Source organism: Leptidea sinapis, chromosome 47, assembly GCF_905404315.1.
Source record: "Leptidea sinapis chromosome 47, ilLepSina1.1, whole genome shotgun sequence".
Lineage (NCBI taxonomy): Eukaryota > Metazoa > Arthropoda > Insecta > Lepidoptera > Pieridae > Leptidea > Leptidea sinapis.
In genome coordinates, this window is record NC_066311.1 from 1,576,538 (window position 1) to 1,596,238 (window position 19,701).

The 19,701-nt window shown below is 37.1% G+C and overlaps 1 protein-coding gene and 2 non-coding genes across 6 annotated transcripts in view; all 3 read left to right on the plus strand.

Moving 5' to 3' along the window:
• Positions 1–17,287, plus strand: part of LOC126978158 (torso-like protein) — a 74,423-nt gene extending 57,136 nt beyond the window's left edge. Inside the window, exons 2-8 of one of the 4 annotated variants that reach the window (XM_050826913.1) lie at positions 1,760–1,878; positions 4,854–5,078; positions 5,286–5,408; positions 6,124–6,298; positions 14,188–14,322; positions 15,095–15,229; positions 15,893–17,287. In XM_050826913.1, coding sequence (XP_050682870.1) covers positions 1,778–1,878; positions 4,854–5,078; positions 5,286–5,408; positions 6,124–6,298; positions 14,188–14,322; positions 15,095–15,229; positions 15,893–16,153 — 1,155 coding nt within the window. In that variant the 5' untranslated portion in view covers positions 1,760–1,777 and the 3' untranslated portion in view covers positions 16,154–17,287. The remainder of the gene's footprint in view (positions 1–1,759; positions 1,879–4,853; positions 5,079–5,285; positions 5,409–6,123; positions 6,299–14,187; positions 14,323–15,094; positions 15,230–15,892) is intronic. The other 3 variants (XM_050826915.1, XM_050826914.1, XM_050826916.1) reach the window with 3 other exon arrangements.
• Trnal-caa (transfer RNA leucine (anticodon CAA)) lies at positions 1,095–1,212 on the plus strand. Its single transcript has 2 exons — positions 1,095–1,132; positions 1,168–1,212. It is a non-coding gene; the product is annotated as a tRNA-Leu (tRNA).
• Positions 1,618–1,689, plus strand: Trnad-guc (transfer RNA aspartic acid (anticodon GUC)). Its single transcript has one exon. It is a non-coding gene; the product is annotated as a tRNA-Asp (tRNA).
• Positions 17,288–19,701: the final 2,414 nt, after the last annotated feature.

A 19,701-nucleotide genomic window follows, 5' to 3' on the forward strand; every position in this document is an offset into this window, starting at 1 on the left:
CTAATTGGACTTAGCCGAATAGTAGGTTTATGTTATTAAGTTTATGTGGTATGTTTGTTCTGATTCGGAATGTAATACTAGGATACCTCGGTCCCAAAATACTGTGATCTAGCAACATTTTCGTGAGGTTATTCTCTGTAATTTTTTGTGGAATTGCTGGATTGTGATAACCTATAGCGAAACGAGGCTTTTATACATGTTGCTCAGCTATTATGAAAAATTCTGGATCATCAACTTAGGTCTGGCAATTTGAGCAATCTTCTTGATAAACTTCTGTAAAGAATGAAATGAGCCGAGTCGAGTGATGTAAGAAACTATATTATTCCAACTAGCGTGGAAGTGGAAGATGAGCGAATTTTAAGTTTTTTTGCTTTTTTATTTAGGAGGCAAAAGGGCAAGAGGCACGAGATGAGTAGTGGTGAGGCAAGTTGGTGCGGTTCCGCAAAAACCTGGATTACAATTATCTTGCGGGATTACATTCCTTAGCCTCTGATGTTTTCAAATTTTAGGGTTGATATATACTCGAAAAATTACATTAGAAGATAAGAAAATATTTAATAGATCTATATTTCGTACATACATATAAAACATAACAGTGACCGTGCTGTGTGTGTACTTTATAAAAAATAAAACGTCTACTCTTATAATTATTAATAAAAATATTCTTTCTAAATAGTAAAAGTTTATTTCTTTATAAGAAGGAAAAAAAGTCAGCAAGAAAAATATTTCCATAATATTATTTATCTTACAATTTCTTTTTATTCTAAAATTATGATGTACTTTAAAAAAAGGTTTGAGTTGGTACCTCTCGAATAGACAATATATATAACAATAAAAGGCGCCCAAATAAGTCGCGAAAGTAAGTACTAAATATAATTGAAAGCAAATTTATATGTTCTATGTAACAGCTACAATTAAATTGATGATAACAAAATAATAATTATCAATAGTTAAGTAATAATTAGTGCCTATGGAAAATATTAATATAGTAACAATATTGTAAAGCAAACTTTACATAAAGCGCCATCTAGTGAATAGTGAGAACACTAACCGGTAAACATATATGTACGCTAATTTCAGTTCGCTGCTCAACTGTCAGGATGGCCGAGCGGTCTAAGGCGCCAGACTCAAGGTTAACCTTGCCTGTGATACAGGTATTATGAGCTGTTCTGGTCCTCTCTGAGGGCGTGGGTTCGAATCCCACTTCTGACAAAACTTTTTTCTTACTCATAAGTATTTTTTTTGTTATTACTAATATATAATATACTGATATATAAATTATATTTTAGGAATTTTATACAGTTTATGGCAACATAGGTGTTTTTGCTCAAATATTAAAATATCTACGGGATTAAAGATATTATGTAATTATCAATTTCAAAAATTAATGTTTCTAAGTAATCCATCACTAGTATGCTGAAAGATTTTGTAATACTAAAATTCCCACTCTATTTTGTTCTAGGGGAAACAATAGGGCTAACTCTAATAGTAGGAGATATTTTGTGCTGTATCAATTATTGTACATTATAAACGCTATATTATTTATAATAGTGATATTAGTAAAAAATTGATAGTAAAATAATCTTCCTATCGTGTAATTCAACCTCCTGGACACCATCCTCGGTAGTATAGTGGTAAGTATCCCCGCCTGTCACGCGGGAGACCGGGGTTCGATTCCCCGCCGGGGAGATTGTTTTATTGCTTTTATTTTATTCACATTTTTTAGTACATATTTTTAGTACTTTTTTTTTTGTTTCAGGTTCGCAGTAGCAGTGTAATGGTGCCCGCGACACTGCTCCTCCTAGCTGTTGCACTGTGCAGCGCTGGCACTCTAGACTCGGAGTTAGGCGTTGGCAAATCTATCAATATCTTTATGAGGTAAACTAAACTGCTTGCACTGAAATATATTTTGAGTCCATTTATGTAACTACAGAGTAGCGATAGATACTAACGTATAATATATAAGTAATATTTTAATACTTTATTGTAGTTTGTATTTTCAATATCAATTTTACTAACTGAAACAAATTTTACAAAAAAAATATTGGCGTAAATGAATTATGACTTGTTGTTTTCTGTAGTAAGAACATTGCTCAAATCTGATACCGATATCGGTAGATCGTTTGGCCAAAAATTATGATCCAGTGTAAATTGAGCTCATTTCGATATTGTCCAACATATTACGTAGGGTTCAGCTTGTACTGGATTTACGGAGACAATGACATCGGCATCGAACACTTCATCAGGATTATAAACATAGGATAATTTTTATTATGTTCACCCATTTCTTTGTTAGACAATGCAACCCTATTAGGATCTTTTGTTTTCTTTTGGCCTTTTTTAACCGACTTATAAAATGGAGGAGGTTCTCAAGTCGTCGGTATGTTTTTTTTTATGTTTGTTACCTCAAAACTTTCGACTAGGTGAACTGATTTTGATAATCCTTTTTTTATTTGAAAGCTGGTGCTTCCCGTGTGGTCCAGATATCCAGATCTAACTAAGGGATCCATGAGAAAACCATAAAAAGTCTTAGATTTGCTATAAGTAAATATATCCGCGACAAATTGTACGAATAACTCAATATCGCGCCAACCGATTTCGATGATTCTTGGATTCGATTGGAAAGGATATACTTTAAAAGAACTTTGGTGAGAGTTTGGTTTAGTTCTGCTTATGGGATCCATGACAAAGTAACGGAACTCTTCAATTCTTAGGGGCAAATTAACGATACTCAGCCGAATCTTTTTTATGCTATCCGGATATTTGAGTCTCCTACCGTAACGTCGTTATGTTCAAGTTCAACGACTTACAGTAAGGGTATCTGTGACAGAATTTCTAAATGTCTGTAAAGCGCTTACGTTAATTGCTGCATTTTAAAATGTTTAGATTCACTAAAAATCAAAAATTATTCAATAAATTTTAACAAAAAAAACAAACGGCTTCAAAAACACTATTCCAAAAAATAGATATAAATCCACTAAAAAGTATAAAAATAATTGCGTATTTCTAACTAATCTAATTAATTAATCGAATTCTAGTTACGATTATTGTTATTTTTGGAGTCTTTCTGTGCTATTACTAACACCGATGTACCACACAGAACACAGAAAGATGATGTCCATTTGTCAACATACTCATCGATCCCACATACTCAGATGGTCTCATAGCTTAAGTAGACGTAGGGATTCCGAGTTCGAAGCCCATTATGTACCTATATGCAAACATTTGTATGTTGAATATAAACGTATATTTCGGACTTATGGATGTTCATATACATATTAATGTATATGTATGTTAAAGTATGCATATTGTATTAAATATTGTTGATTGGCACCCATTGTACCTACCTACACACCATGCCAGATGTCTAGTCTCGCACACGATAAATTGTGTAAAAGTGTGCCGAATATTACTTACATTACTTTATATATATTACTAAATTGCCGCTTAAAATAAAAAAAGTAATTTTAAGTATTTGAATAAAAATGTGTGCATCTGGGGCCCCGGACAGAGGTGATAACTTAAACTAATCTTAGTTAAACATACGTAAGTATCCATCCCTACTCTGTGGTTAAACTAAGTATTTAATATTGAAATTGTTTAACTTGAGGAAAGCTTAGGTTATTACTTAAATTTTATGTATATTAATATGATAATGTAAGGAAAGGTTATTTATTAATAAAATATTTTATTTATTATAAAATATATTTTTACTTACTTACAATTTTTGAATATGTACATTAAAATTTTGTGTATGTACATTATTTAATCGTATAAAAGTAACAATTGGTTAGAGTGAGAGAGGAGGAGCATGCCTACCGCTGCCATATGCGTGAGAGAAAGGGAAGCCAGACAGACTGGCGCCGTAACGCGTTACGTTACGAAGCGGTTTACCCTGCCATAAGAAGTTATCACTTTAAAAAATATAAAGTTATATGTTCTACAATAGGTTCGGAAGGAACCCTTCGTGTGGGACGACGCGCTTGGCATATATGTTCGCGGTTATTAATTATTGCATAATTAATGTATATAAATATGCAAATACATTAAGTAGTTGTATAAATATAGCACATATATGTGAGTTGCCTTTATATGGAGTTATCTTAAAAATAATTCAAGAATTTACACCATTTATGTGACATAATGATATATATATAAACATATACACCTGAGTATGTAGAATTAAGTTCTTTGTGAACACAACAATTCTGTTAATAAACAATCTTATTTGAAATGTAGATTATTTTGTATCAAGAATTGTATTAGTTTCCTCATTGTATATCTATCTATTATAATAGACAACAGATTTGCATTTTATATGTATTTATTTTATAATGTCCGATTTGAAAAATTCGATCACCATTTAAAAGTGTATGTTATGACCGAGTTGTTGGTATGTGTTATTAGATATACTATACAGGCTGTAATCATTAAGAAATTCAGGCGATTCTTTCGTAACTATTACAGATATCAAAAAACTTTAAACTGATATCGAAATAACTTTAACTAATCAGTGAATTGGCATCAATAACTTTTTAAAAATCAAACGAGAAGTATCCAAAATTTTGATATTATTATATATGTCTATAGCTATATTATTTCGAAAGGTCATAGAACATGTCAGTTAGTCCTACAATTAATATTTACTACAAATTCTTATACAAATATTAAATATGGTAAAGGTACGTTATACAATTACAGGCAGGCGGTCAATTGGATTGCTGGCCAGTTTGTAAATTGCCGGATTGCTGAAAATCAACCAGCCAAGTCATTTTTAGCAACATTAAACTAGATGGCTGAATGTGACTTAGCCGGATTAGCCATCTACTTACTCAGTTTCATTGAATTTACAGATATGGCTACCTCAGTATCTGCATGCGAGTGGTTCCTCGCAATGACACAGAAGGTTGGGTGTTCAGAGAGCCCACCGTTAGTGTGTTTCGTGATGTCGACAAATATGCGGTCGCCCAAAACACTGGAGTCGCCAAGTCACTCTTCGATGGTGACTTCCATATGCAGTTCTGCGATAACTTGAAACAGCTACTTCAAGCTTACTTCAGGGATTTTACATTTGAAAGGTAACGTTCAATTGTTGTTATTTATTTTTATTTCTCCCATTGACCACACGCAACTGATTATTAGATATTTTCCGTCATCATATCAGCCGGAAGACGTCCCGTGTTGGACAAAGGACTTCCCAAAAGATTTCCACGACGATGGACGACGAAAGCTAGTTGATTTTAGGCGTTAAATGATATTTATAGTTGGGAAATTTTAATTTTCAGGCTTGAGAGACCCTGGCGCGCCTTCACAGCTGGCTGGCCCACTGATATTATGGCTCGCAATCTGGGTATCAACTCATCCTTCATCAACGGAGACCACTGCTACGTCCTCGTGAGAGTATCTCGGTAAGTTCTTCTCTCCAGAACATGCAGTTGAGGAATAAAAAGACGAAAAACACAGAATTGGAAATTTTAATTTATATTTAATTTCAGGGATAAGTTTTTTGCTTTTTATGATGATGCTATGACATGGTTCACCACCAATAAAAGTATGCAGCAGCAGGCTGGAAACGCACCAGTTTTCCAGGCTCTGAATTCACAGGAGCGCCGGCGGTTTAGATAGGTGTACACGCATTTTTTTAATTTGAAGGAACCCATGTCGTATCTTCCTGGAGAAACCGCACAAGGAAAATTCCCCAGCTTTGTAGTACGTGAAGGAAAGTTCCTTGAAATCCGCACTGTGGAGGACCGCCCCACACCCAAATGACTCAACTATCTACAAAATAAAATTTAAAAATTTTCAATCAAATAAATTATATATTTAGGAAAAAAAACTTTCATCACCATTACGTGGTCGCACAAGATAGCACAAAGTATGTGTTACAAATTACTTACAGCTTGTTAAGGTGAATAATGTATCTTTATTCGTGAATTATGTTTTAAATACGGTTAAGTAGCTTTGCCCGTGTGTTTATTTAATTTCATCAAAAAGTTTAAAGTTTTAGAAAAAATATAATTCGTATGTGCTATCTTCGTAAACCTAACATACGACGCACCACAACTTTAGCCCAAAAACGTCATTTTTTGAGATATAACTGACTTAAATTCCATTGATTTTCAGGTTTCGCGAGACAGCCAAGCTGAGTGACCTCCCACCGAACATCCCCGTGGAAGATGTGGTGTTCGATGCCATCGATGACACAAATATCGGAGACACTGTCTCCATCGCAGACTTCATCAGGAAATATGGATCGCATTATATCTCCTCATATATTACCGGCAACTCTCTCTACCAGGTGAATTATACAAGAATATATATTATTTAATAAGCTGAGCACAATTACACGAGAAATTTAGAAACTAAACATATGTTATATTTTTAAAGTGATAATCCTCACTTCTAGGATTAATACACAATTAAAAATTGAAAAACAAAATTTTATGAACGATGCGGGATTCGAAAGGTTAGCTCAGTTGGTAAGAACACCGGCACGGAACGCCGGAGGTCGTGGGTTCGAATCCCGCATCGTTCATAAAATTTTGTTTTTCAAATTTTATTTCTATACATAGTACTAACTAAACAACTGAAAAAAATGTACCAAGTAGAACATTGAAATGATGTAAACATGATCGTATGATTAAAACAATAAGAAGACAGCAAGCGGTTATTACTTGTGCATTAGTTTAAACTTTAAAAAAAAAGCAGCCAAGTGCGATTCGGACTCACCCATGAAGGGTTCCGTAGCAGCAAGTAACATAATATAAGAGTTATATAGAAAGGAAAGTGATATTAAATTATTTAAAAGGCTAAAAATCTTTTCTCAAAATTATACAACGTAAATGAGCTCTCATCAATTATACGTATTAAAAAAAACTACTTCCTAGATCTCGTTGAAACCATCTCGGTGGAAGGTTTCATGGTAGTTAGTACATCATATATTTTTCTACTTTCTAGTTATCATTCAAGTTACAGGGCACACACATTTTACCACTTTGGACGTGTCTCTATTACCAGTTTAGAAAAAAATGATATTAGAAACCTTAATATCATTTTTGAAGACCTATCCATAGATACGCCCCACGTACGAGTTTGATGAAAAAAAATTAGGGTTTCAGTTAAGTATGGGGAACCCCCGAAACTTATTGTTTTCTTTTTCTATTTTTGTGTGAAAATGTTAATGCGGTTCACAGAATACATCTACTTACCAAGTTTCAACAGTAAAGTTCTAATAGTTTTGGAAAAAAGTGGCTGTGACATACACGGGCAGACAGATATGACGGACATGACCGTTACGTTTTTTTCCATTTGGCTACGGAACCCTAAAAAAACGTTTCTGACTGCTGAAATTGTCCAAACATAGTACCTACCCACAGATACTCTAAACTAAAGGTATCTACCTCAGAACTTTCGTGCAATAAAATACTTAGTAATTATATTGCCTACCGTATGTATACATCCCTGCTGTGATTTTAAACACTATAATTACTAAGATCATTTATACCTCTAGACAGACTATGACACCTGTGAAAACATGGAAAAAATAGACTTTAGAACTAACCTCTATTTTGAGCAATGCACGCACGCTAACACAAATTGTCATACAAATCGTTAGACACACACAGGAAGAGACTCTATCTAGAGACGTATATATTATCTGAGTATAATTATTAATGCGTAGATACAAGATTATCTGTTAAGAGTATTCATGTGACAGAACAAAAATGCAATTTAAATAATATAACATTTTCATAACTAATGCCCTTTAGAATCCTCTGAAGTAAAAAAAAATAAGAATTGGTGAAATAAAAAAAAATATTGCATTTGTGTTTACTATTTTATGTTATCATATCCCATTCGGGTACCACCAAATACACATTTTTCTGGCGTTTGAAATCTATCTAACCCTTCGTGTGAGGGTCCGACCCGCCATTACCCGCGTAATAGACACATATACCTTTGTATGTATCAATATATGCCATGATTTTTTACAAAGTAGCGACAGTAAAAAAGTATCCTTCTATGAAAACCACTGAAAAGGACGCTGTGCTTATGTGCAGCTGAAAAGGAAAAAAATATACACAGATTCGGCCAAGTTTAAGCATTATTGGTATGAGTGATATCTACACAAAATTCTTAGCGCCACATAGATACTCCAACGCTGTTGTTTATTGGTCACTTAGAATACTGAAGAAATATGTTTTTGGATTTAATAATCACTAAAAATGTTTTTCAAAAACACCTAGTTAAATACTAATGACCTATATTCTATACATTCGTATATAGCATTAGGTATAACCCATTTGCGTTCCGTTTCACGTGATATTATGAGCATGGCCGGTAACGTGAGGATGTTTAGAAAAGCAACTCAACTGCTAATTGCTAAACATTGATAACTTTACTAGCATAGAGTAACATTAAATATTATTGTACAGTATATTGATGCTTCAAATATATGCCTTGACTTAGATTTTAAGGCGCTACATTCCTAAAAAGTAACATTTTTGAAAATCTACTTAAAATACTTCTACAAATACTACGGTTCCAATTTTTTTGATATGTTTATCTTCATTTCTTTATCTAAATTATTGCAGTTTCGAAAACACAATTACGAAAAAAAATCTCGTCGAAAGTCGGCGGTCGTTAACCCGCATCGCTCGGTTCGTTCTCAGCCATGCCCGTGTCCAAGCGTACCTATCGAATCTTACGTTCGAGCGATTTTTACCTAAAGTGTTGGGAAAACCTCGCCTTAAGCGATTTCATTTAATGCGCAGAAATCAAAATTAGGGTCTCATCGGCAGAAATCACGCACGGGCAGAGGTTCACACGCTGAGTGATGCTTTATGTATACAGTTCATTTAAAATGTAGTTATGCACTCTATAATTCTACTATGTAGTATAATAATAATAATATAATATTGACAACTTTTACACAAATTATCTTGCCCCAAACTAGGCATAGCCTGTACTATGGGTACAAGACAACGATATATTTAATACAATATACTTACTTAAACATACATAAATACATAAAAACATCCATGACTCGGAAACAAACATCCATATTCATCATATAAATGATTGCACCTACCGGGATTCGAACCCGGGGACCTCTAGCTTAGTAGTCAGGGTCGCTAACCATTCAGCTATGTGGGTCGTCATGTCTCACTAAAGATTCCAAAAAGGGTTTGACGTTCCTTTTATTATTTGAATCGCATTATATGTACCTACTATCCGTGGTTATTAGATTCCTTACGACGCAATTTAATGTCATTTTATTATTGATTTATACGTCTAGATAAATCCTTTTGCTGCTAGATAGCCGATGAAAACAGGCCAGGTTTATTGGCTGACAGCACGCGCGGTCGGTCAGAGGTTCCGAGACCTCTTGCGAGATGGATACCTTATCTTGTGACAAGTGCCGGTTGGTCGTGAATGAGTGCCTGAGTTTTTGTGTTAACACCCTAGATTCAATTGATAATGTCAGTTTAGCACTTCTTTGTAGGCAATCATTCGACGAAGAGGAAATTTTCAAGGCGAAACGCTTGCTGTTTGAGACGATTCCACAGAGACTCGTCAAAAGAAAGGGTGAGGATCGAAAACAGAAAAATATAGAGGATATCATTAGTGTTTTACGAAGTACAGAGCCCGATGATATTCCAACTTTTGTGGCTAAAGACCTACACAAGCTGCCGCCCGTTACTTTCGATCATATTGATGTGACACGCCTTTTGAAGGATATTGTTACCCTGCAGAGTCAGGTGCGGGCTCTTCAAGAGAAGCAGGAGGAGTATATGACAAAAAAAGATTTTGAAATTTCCGTTAGAGACTACGAAAAGAAGAAAATTGTGTCTGAGGCTGAAGCAGGAGAGACTGAACCTTATGTCAATACCAAGAGAGGCGGTTTTTGCTTGCAAGATAGCTACGACTCAACAAGTGGCCCGATGGGGTTAATGACCGGCCTTTCAAATGGCACACCGCCGAACGTGACAATGCAAAAACGAGTTCCCGCGCAACCGTCACCGTCTTACGCGTGTGTGGCAGCGGTGCCGACCAGTAAACCTATCTCTGTCACGCCCGTTCAACGAGTGAATCAAGTAGAAGCGCACACGTCACCGCCAGCTGATGCGATGATGTCATGTAATGCAATGAATTGCGAACCGAGTGGCGCGGAAACGCAAAATAACAACGAAGGAGAGTGGGTTCGTGTCGTAAGGCGTAAGTCATCGCGATTTAAAGGAACGAGAGGTACAGCGACGGTAGACTCCTCAACAAAACTAAAAGCAGCGGACTTACAAATCCCGTTATATATTTATAATGTTTCGAAGGAAAACACGGAGCGTGATGTCGCGGAATATGTATATGGAAAGACGCAGATAAATATTGTGCCTGAAAAGGTACCTATGAAATCGTCTAGAGATTACAATTCTTTTAAATTTTATATACCTAGAAGTAAATTATTATTATTTACGGACAGTAAATTATGGCCAGAAGGTATATATTTTAGAAGATATATATTATTTAGACATGGAAAAAAGGCCATAGTAAATCCAGAAAAAGTGGACATTAATAATGGATCTAAACAAAATTAGAGGGAACAAACATACACTAAAGCTAGTTAGCTATAACTGTAAGTCCTTGAAGCGGTCGGTGGACAGCGTGAGGAGCCTATGCGGATCTGCGGATGTAGTCGCACTCCAGGAGACCTGGCTGCTGCCGTTTGAACTTACCTACCTTAGCACCATTCACGACGAGTTTGAGTCTACGGGTACATCGGCTGTGGATACGGGAGCCGGCATTCTACGTGGCCGTCCCCACGGAGGAGTCGCGCTGTTATGGCGTAAGAATGTGTTTTCGTCCGTGTCTATAGTGAAGTGCGACAGCGTTAGGTTGTGCGCCCTCAAATGTCAGGTACGTGAGCACTCGATGCTATTTTTTTCTGTGTATATGCCTACAGACTGCCCGGATAATTTAGCGGAATTTACAGAGTGCTTGAGTGAAATTAATGCAATTATTGAAGACTGCGGTATTAGTATGGTTTTTATGTTAGGCGACTTTAACGCACACCCTGGGGAATTATTTTTTAATGAATTGATACAGTTTTGTGGCGAGCAATCATGGGTGTGTGCCGACTACGAACTGTTGTCAAATAAAAGCGATGTATTTACATATACTAGTGATATTCACGGCTGCTCGCGATGGCTAGACCACTGCCTTGTAACGAGTATGGCTAGAAAATACGTTGATCGTATAAACATAGTGAACAATGTGTCGTGGTCTGATCATTATCCTGTAGAGGTTTATTGTAAACTCAATTTATTTCACACTCGTCTAGAAAGCGCGCAATCGACGGCTTTTAATAAAATAAGTTGGGGACGTAGGGACACTGATCAGATTAGTCTGTATACTGAGTTTTGTAACAATAGGTTGAAGATGGTAGACTTTCCCGTAGAGATGGTAGATTGCTGTAATGAACTATGTAACGACCCGGAACATAAACGGATCTTAGAACAATGGTACGAGGATATTACAAGCATACTACAGGATGCGGCAATATATAGTCATAGAGCTACCCAGCGACATAAAAAAAGATATATCACTGGGTGGAACAAGCATGTGAGACCGGCTCATGCGAAGGCTCGTCTCTGTTTTCAGTCATGGGTGTGGGCTGGGAGGCCGTCTTGTGGGGTCTTGTACGACGAGATGCGGGAATCTCGCAAGGTATTTAAAAATAAACTTAAATGGTGCCAGAACAACGAGGAGCAAATCAAAATGGACATGTTAGCCACATCGTACGAGACTAAGCACTTCGGCAAGTTCTGGCAGCACACCAATAGACTGAATGCAAGGGCGAATCTTCCGAGTGAAGTAGGTGGAGTGAGCGGATCTCAAAAGATTGCTAATATGTTTAGGGAGCAATTTAAAGTGGAGCCTCTTAAAATACCCTTTACGAACAACGATGCTGAGGACATCGTGGTTAACAGGGAAGTCTTGGTGCGTTTTACGCTTACTGAAGTCAAGGGAGCACTAAAGAGTATGAAACATGGAAAGTCACCGGGACACGATGGCCTGAGCATCGAGCACTTAAGGTATGCGGGTTCGCACCTTCCCAGAGTCCTCAAATTGCTCTACAACCTATGTATTAACCACAGTTACCTGCCAGAAGCCATGATGAAGACAGTAGTAGTGCCCATTATCAAAAACAGAACAGGTGATGCGGCGGATGGATCCAACTACAGGCCGATATCGCTGGCGACGATAGTGGCTAAGGTGCTGGACAGTTTGATGGATGCACAGCTAAGTAAATCAATTAAAATACACGACGCTCAGTTCGGCTTTCAGCCTGAACTCTCTACGGAAAGCGCAATCCTGTGCCTCAAGCAAACTGTGCGGTACTATACCGACAGGAAAACTCCTGTTTATGCCTGTTTTTTGGATCTATCCAAAGCTTTTGACCTAGTAGCTTACGACGTCTTGTGGCATAAGCTCGAAAAGGAATCAGCTTTGAGACCCGAACTGATTTCATTGTTTAAATACTGGTATGGTAACCAAACTAATGTGGTTAGGTGGGGTAATGAACTTAGTGACCCATATAAAATGGAGTGTGGAGTGAGACAGGGAGGGCTGACGTCCCCTGGGCTGTTTAATTTGTATGTGAACCAGCTGATTGAGGGGCTCGGTGGAGCTGGTGTCGGGTGTTCAATAGATGGCATACGCATGAATAACCTTAGCTACGCCGACGACATGGTTCTACTGAGCCCCTCAGTTGGGGGTCTTAAAAGGTTGCTGCAACTCTGTGAGGAGTATGCCGGGATGAATGGACTCAGTTACAACGCCAAAAAAAGCGAGTTCCTTATTTTCAGGGGAAAGAACAAACTATCCAGCTTTAAACCAAAGATACAATTATGTGGTAATCCCCTGAAGCAAGTGACTGAGTTCAAGTATCTCGGTCATGTAGTAACCGACAGCCTGAGGGATGATAGTGACATGGAACGAGAGCGCCGGGCTCTGTCGGTCCGAGGCAATATGTTGGCCCGCAGATTTGCGCGCTGTACTGGGCAAGTAAAGCTGACCTTATTCAGGGCTTACTGCCAGTCATTTTACACGTGCAGTCTGTGGATGGACTACAGGCAGCGGACCTATGGTGCCTTGCGTGTTCAATATAACAATGTGCTGAGAGCGGTGTTGAGGAAGCCTCGACACTGCAGTGCGTCGGCAATGTTTGCGGATGCTCGCGTGGATGATTTCTACGCGATCATGCGCAAGCGTGCCGCGTCCATGATGCGCAGGCTAATGAGTAGTACCAACACTCTTCTCAGCGCATTGGCCAGGAAACTAGATAGTCCTCTCTGGAGGTGCTGGGGGGGTGCGCACATAGGCGCCAAGAGGCTCCCTCGGGTTTTTTAGTTATAGTTTTTAGTTATAGAATTAGTTGTTAAGCTAGAAATAAGTACCTACTAACATAGTTTTAAGTTATTTGTCATACTAACACAGTTATGGGTCTAATGGCCTGAAATAAAAGTTTATTATTATTATTATTATTATTATTACTTTAGTGTGCGTGACCAGCTACGTACGTGATTTCTTTGTCACTTTGTGTTGGTGCACTCACGCATTGCAAAAATAGAGGTTAACTCCATTTTTTTCGAGGTTTTCACAGCTGTCACAGTTTATCTAGACGTATAAAAGATCTAAGACTAAGCCCTAAGATTAAGGATTGGTGACCGCTGCACTCCAACTAGATACCGAAGATGAAGTCGCAAAGTGCGGCAACTAATACTACGCCCAAGTAGGCGTACTCGTGCCAGTCTCGAGCAATGTTTGACGTTGACGTGCCACATGTTCTGTTAAACTTTGCTAATAGTTGAAACTAAAACTAACCAACCGGGTTGCGTAATAAAACTTAAAATAATACTACAAGAAATAAGAAAGATACTGGGATCAGATATCATCAGTAAGTATTTTGTATTTTATTAATTTCAATGTAAAATAACACGAAGCGTTTGTTTCAAAATTTGAATGATGTCACACACACAAGCATCAGTTTCCGTATTAAAAAGCTGCTGTTGTTAGGAAAAGCAGTATTTAGTTGGAGCACAGCGAAGACCAATACTTAATCTTAGACTACGGCATGTAAAATATGTCTTATCCATACACTTAGCTGGTAATAATTGTCCCAATTGGCAGGTATTCGTGTTTTCTCGCGGCGTGTATTCGCGGATCAAAGAGCGCGTGAAGTCGCGTGGTGTATCCGATATTCCAGTGAGCGAGATGAACAATTTTTTCTCGCCATTATTCGCCGAACAAGTTGGCGATGTGAAGGTTGGCGCCAAAATTGAATTTAACGTTTGGTTCTGTGCTTTTTTTACTCTGTGATATTCTTTAAATTTAGTGATTAAAATAAACATGCTGACATTTTTTCTAAGTACCTTATTAATTATATTTTTAATTATTTACTGTATATTTGCGACATAGTTCGTTAATGTTTGCAATTAAGAAAGAAAGGTTCAATTATATATATTAAAAAGGTTAAAATAAGATGATCTTTAATTCGAAAATCTCTTTAAATTCTAATATTCGCCATAAAAATATGATCTATATGTCACCTGACAAGTAAGAATTTTTTTACCTTTACTAAGATTTACTTATTCTATGTAGGTATATGAACGTATTTTTTGTACATACGTAAATAAGCTACAAAAGAGTACAGAACCAAAATATTAAAATATCTCACATCTTGCTCATTTCATAAAACTTTCATATACTTCTTTTCTATTTCACCCTGATCCTTCAAACCAAAAACAAAATTTCTGGATGAATAACATGAATCCTTGGTTACAGAATAAGCAAAAAAATCTCTCTGGATTTATTTGTTCTAAGTTTGAATTGGGTCTCTATTTATCATTGGCATGACTTCTATAATCATTTCTATGACCAGATGAAAGTTATTATTATCAGTCAAAATTAAAAGCAGAAGTAGAAAAGGAGTATTTAGTAGCCCGCGAAATCCTCGAGTCCACGCCCGACATGTTCTAATTTCAAATTCGAAGATACAGAATAAAAATCGTGAATCTTGTCTATGCTCTCACTCCAGGTGTTTGTGTTCTCTAGAACCGCATACTCTATGATCAAAGAGAGACTTAAAAGCAAGGGCGTGGGCGACATCACGGCTAAAGAGCTAGAAGGCTACTTCTCACCGTGGCAGGCCAAGCATATTGGCCAAATAAAGGTAAATAAATACACAAATCAAAAGTAAAGATTATTAAAAGGATTTAATACACAATAAACTAGTTTTAATAAAAAAGATTACCAGTGGGAGGCTCCTTTGCACAGGATGCCGGCTAGATTATGGACACCACAATAGCGCCTTTTTCTGCGGTGAAGCAGTAATATATACGCATCGTTGTGTTTTGGTCTGAATGGCGTCGTGGCTAGTGAAATTACTGGGCAAATGAGACTTAGCATCTTATGTCTCAAGGTGATGAGCGCAAGTGCCGCCCAGGGTTATTCGACTTTTCAAGAACCCTGAGCGGCACTGCATTGTAATGGGCGCCCGGCCCATTACAATGCAGTGCCGCTATAATATATAATAAACAATATTAATTACCTTCGGCTGAACGTCTTGCTTGTCTCGTTCCTTATTATCATAAAAAAAATAATTAGAATGTCAGAACTTAATACTTTTTGCATCAAAAACTTAGAATCGCTAGTAGAATCATTATTTCATTTACATTTTTCTCAAAACATTTTACTTCTGAAATGTTTGTCATTCTGTCGCATATGTTTCATTAACTGTATGTATAAGAACCATTTTATGTGTATAACTTCATAGATTTTTGTTTTCAGCGCCATCTCGTGGCAACCAGTGAAAAATCTTACTTGTATTTTTCAGGTGGCAAGCGGCAATAAAACTGTTGAAAGCTGGGCGATGAAACGCCTGAGGGTGCATTACTACATATTTTCATATCCAAGTCTACTTAAACTACACGGGGAACCCTCGTTATTGAAAAACCTAGACACATTACTAGGAAACGAGGCCTTATTACAATTAGAATTAAAGACATTATCGCCTGCATTCAAAGACGTAAAGAAAAAACAGTGGTTCGAAGAAGTGATAGACAATTATTTAAAACTTTGGGAAAGTAATATGTGATATAGATAATTTTTGTAGTCATTATTAGAACTGTTATAAGAAATAGTGCAATTAATATAAGTCTACTGAAATATGTCCGTCCGAGTGTCCTATAAGGCAGGTCTTTTTATCCCACTTCTGACTACCCAATATTGTGTACATAAAAAAATCTTAAATCTTGTAACTGTATTATTCTTTCAGTGCACAAATAAGTACAATACTTATATTTTTTTGTATTTTTATATATTGTGATTTTATAGTGAATGTGCCTTGTTGAGTGTAATAATTATATTAAATAGTATTTATTAAAGTATTGTTATAAAGATACGTATTATGTTTGAAATCTGAAATTTTAACATGAATCTAGGATGCTATCAGTAATTATAAAATATTAAGTAGATTCTACCAAACATTGTTGCTAAACAAAAACACGGTCTCAAACACTAGAGATTTTAAAATTGTATACCGTACCCTGTAACCATATTTGGTACGGACCCTAGTCTTCTCGATATTTTCGTACGGCGCTGAGACTTGGACACTGAAAGCTACAGACCGCAAACGCATTGACGCCTTTGAGATGTGCTGCTGGAGAAAGATGCTCCGTATCCCCTGGACAGCATTTCGACTGAATCTCTCCATACTGCGTGAACTCAGGATCTCCTCGCGATTGTCTTCCGAATGTCTGCGCAGAGTTTTAGAATATTTCGGTCACATCGCAAGGAAGGACGATGGAAACCTTGAGAGGCTCATTGTGGTCGGCAAAATAGATGGGAAGAGGCCACGTGTCCAACACGATGGTCCGACCAGATGCGCTCCGCCCTCGACTCTACGGTTCACAATGCCTTTCACACCGCCAGAGACAGGAATAGATGGAGAGCGATCATACGTGAGAAAGTGATACAGGGGGGTGGTCACGGCCCTCAGTACTGAGGATTACGACGCAGGGAGGAGGAACCATATTTACACCGGAATCCACATCCTTCTAAGTATAACACAATTTAATATTCATTCGTTTTGCTGATAGCATCCAATCTAAAAATAGTGCAATAAAAATATTTTGTCATCATACATTAAACAGTGCATTTAGAAATGAAAAGAATTGTGATGTAAATATTAATTTTATGGTTTTAAAAAATAAATTGTTGTATGACTTTATATTTTGTACTTTATTTACATTCGAATCTTATTGGATATACATTTGAATGAAAGAAAGATCTTGAAAAAGAAATGTTAATATTGTTTAGTTACGTAGAGATGGATGACTGTTATAGTAAGGCCAAAGAGACGGGATAAAGAATGTAAAAGGTTGTCTACAGCTACCAAACTGTGATTCCATAACTATCATCAACAAGAAAACTAATAGTAACGGATTAAAAATTAACAAAAAATAAATAAATACGGAAATGAAAAAATACGTAACACTTCGAACGTAATCCAAACAGGAATTAACTTGCTCACAAAATGGCGGACCAACTGTAGAACTGAACTACCTGTGGAACGAAACACAACAACAGCTGTCAACAACCGACGCCATTACTGCATACGAGTGATAAGAACAGGGATATTTATTAGTTCGCTATTGCAATGTAACTCAGTAACCGTTCGTTTGTTTACATTCTTTATCGACTCTCGTAGGCCTTAGACCCCACAAATTTATAGTTTAATGCTGATGAAAGTTTTGAGAATGATCGACTTATTCCACAGGAGTCGAGAATAAGCGACCTTTGTTTATTAGAGTTAATAAGAGGAGAAGAAGTAGAAGTTGATCACTGTGCATTGAACATAGAACACGGTAGACTTCTAATATTTATAATAAATTCGCAATTCAAACAATTGGTCAATCAACTGAGGTGAGCGGGTACAGAATACCGAATATAAGCGCTTTGTGCCAAACTTGATCGAAGGCTTTCGCTATGTCCAGATATCCGCTGAGATTCCCATGAAGTTGGTTATCTTCATCAACTGAGCGGCCCTGAAGGAAGCCGTTTTGGCAAGTGCTGATCAGCTACTGATTTAAGTGATCACCGCCGCCCATGTTCTCTTGAAACACCAGAGGAATCACAGGAGCCGGCCTGAAGAGGGTGTACGCATATACAATCACAAAAGCGTTGCTGGCCTTTAAGAAAGGTGTTCGCCTATCCTACGCCTGATGAGTAGGAGAGCTGGATAAAACGAGTAAGGGACAGTGCCAGTTCTGGAGCACAATTCATGTAAGTTCCATTGCACAGCCTTTGCCAGAGACCCCAACTCACGTCAGCAGTAACTCTTTTGGGGGACCTGGAGGCATGTTTATGCTAATTTTTATTACAAATTCGCTGTTCGTGCCACCTTCACAGCCTACAGACTTACAGTGGGTCAACGCCTTCGATGTTTTAAGTAATGCCGCTTCCGTCCAGACATATGTTATTCTGTCAGGGTTGTCACATTTCTTTTATTATTTACTTTGTTCCTTATTTATATATGTTGGTAGAATGTGGGTAGGGCAGGAAATAAATAATACAACTTTTCATTAAGTTTATTTAATTGTTTAATTAATTCTAAGGATGTTATGGATATAGAATTTCGGATATGGATATCCAAAAAAGTTTAGGTACCAGTTTCAGTTATGGTTCGGTAGGTTACGTATTTGAAATTATTTCGGATTGTCCGATTTTTTTGGATAATTTTGGTTACGGATACACGAGTGTTTAGAAAATGTAAATTATGATTGAACTAGTTTTAGGAAATATTTTGCTCAAAGGTTATGTATATTATAAAGGTGGACCAAAAGTCCGTTTATAATTCGAATGATGATTAAAAAAAAACTAATTACAGTAGATCATTGTTTTCGATATTAAACAAAAGGGGAATTTATTTCTTAAAAATCACATCATCCATATGCAATCCTTCATTATTCTGGCATTGCTGCAATCTAGAGCGGAAATTTTCTATAATAGCTTTACATGTTTCTGTTGAGATGTTTTGGATATCTGTGCGAATACGATCCTTTAATTTGTCAAGAGTTACTGGGTTGGTTGGCTGGAATGCAGGGGTTTTTGATCACCATGACATAGTGTTACTCCAATAACGACAATTTTGTCTTTTAACATGCCCATTTAGGTGGAAGTGTTGAGAAAAAAATGTTTGTAAAACTGGTGAATCGCTCTACCATTTCGTTCGCAAATTGCAACCTAGTGGCATGGTCCTGAGGCCTTAATTCCTGCACCATTTGGATTTTATAGGAATGTACTGACATAAATCTTTCTTGAGAATGCGGTTTAATACATCATTATCTTGGCACGTTAAGGACAGCAGACCGCTTTCGAGTTGAAAGTCCAGGTTGGTCACGAACAGACGATTTTACTCGCTCCTCGTTTTCGGGGTCCCTCGACGTTCTAAGCCGGCCAGATCGAGGTAAATCCATTGTTGAACCCGTCTTCTCAAACTTGAGCACCCATTTTTTAATTAACACACCTGATGGAGCTTGATTTTTGTGTCGTATCTTGTAATGATTGCAAAACTTTCGTTGAGCTAAGGTCGCAGAATCGTTGTTTCGATAGTACTCGCGTACACAAAACGCACGTTGACTA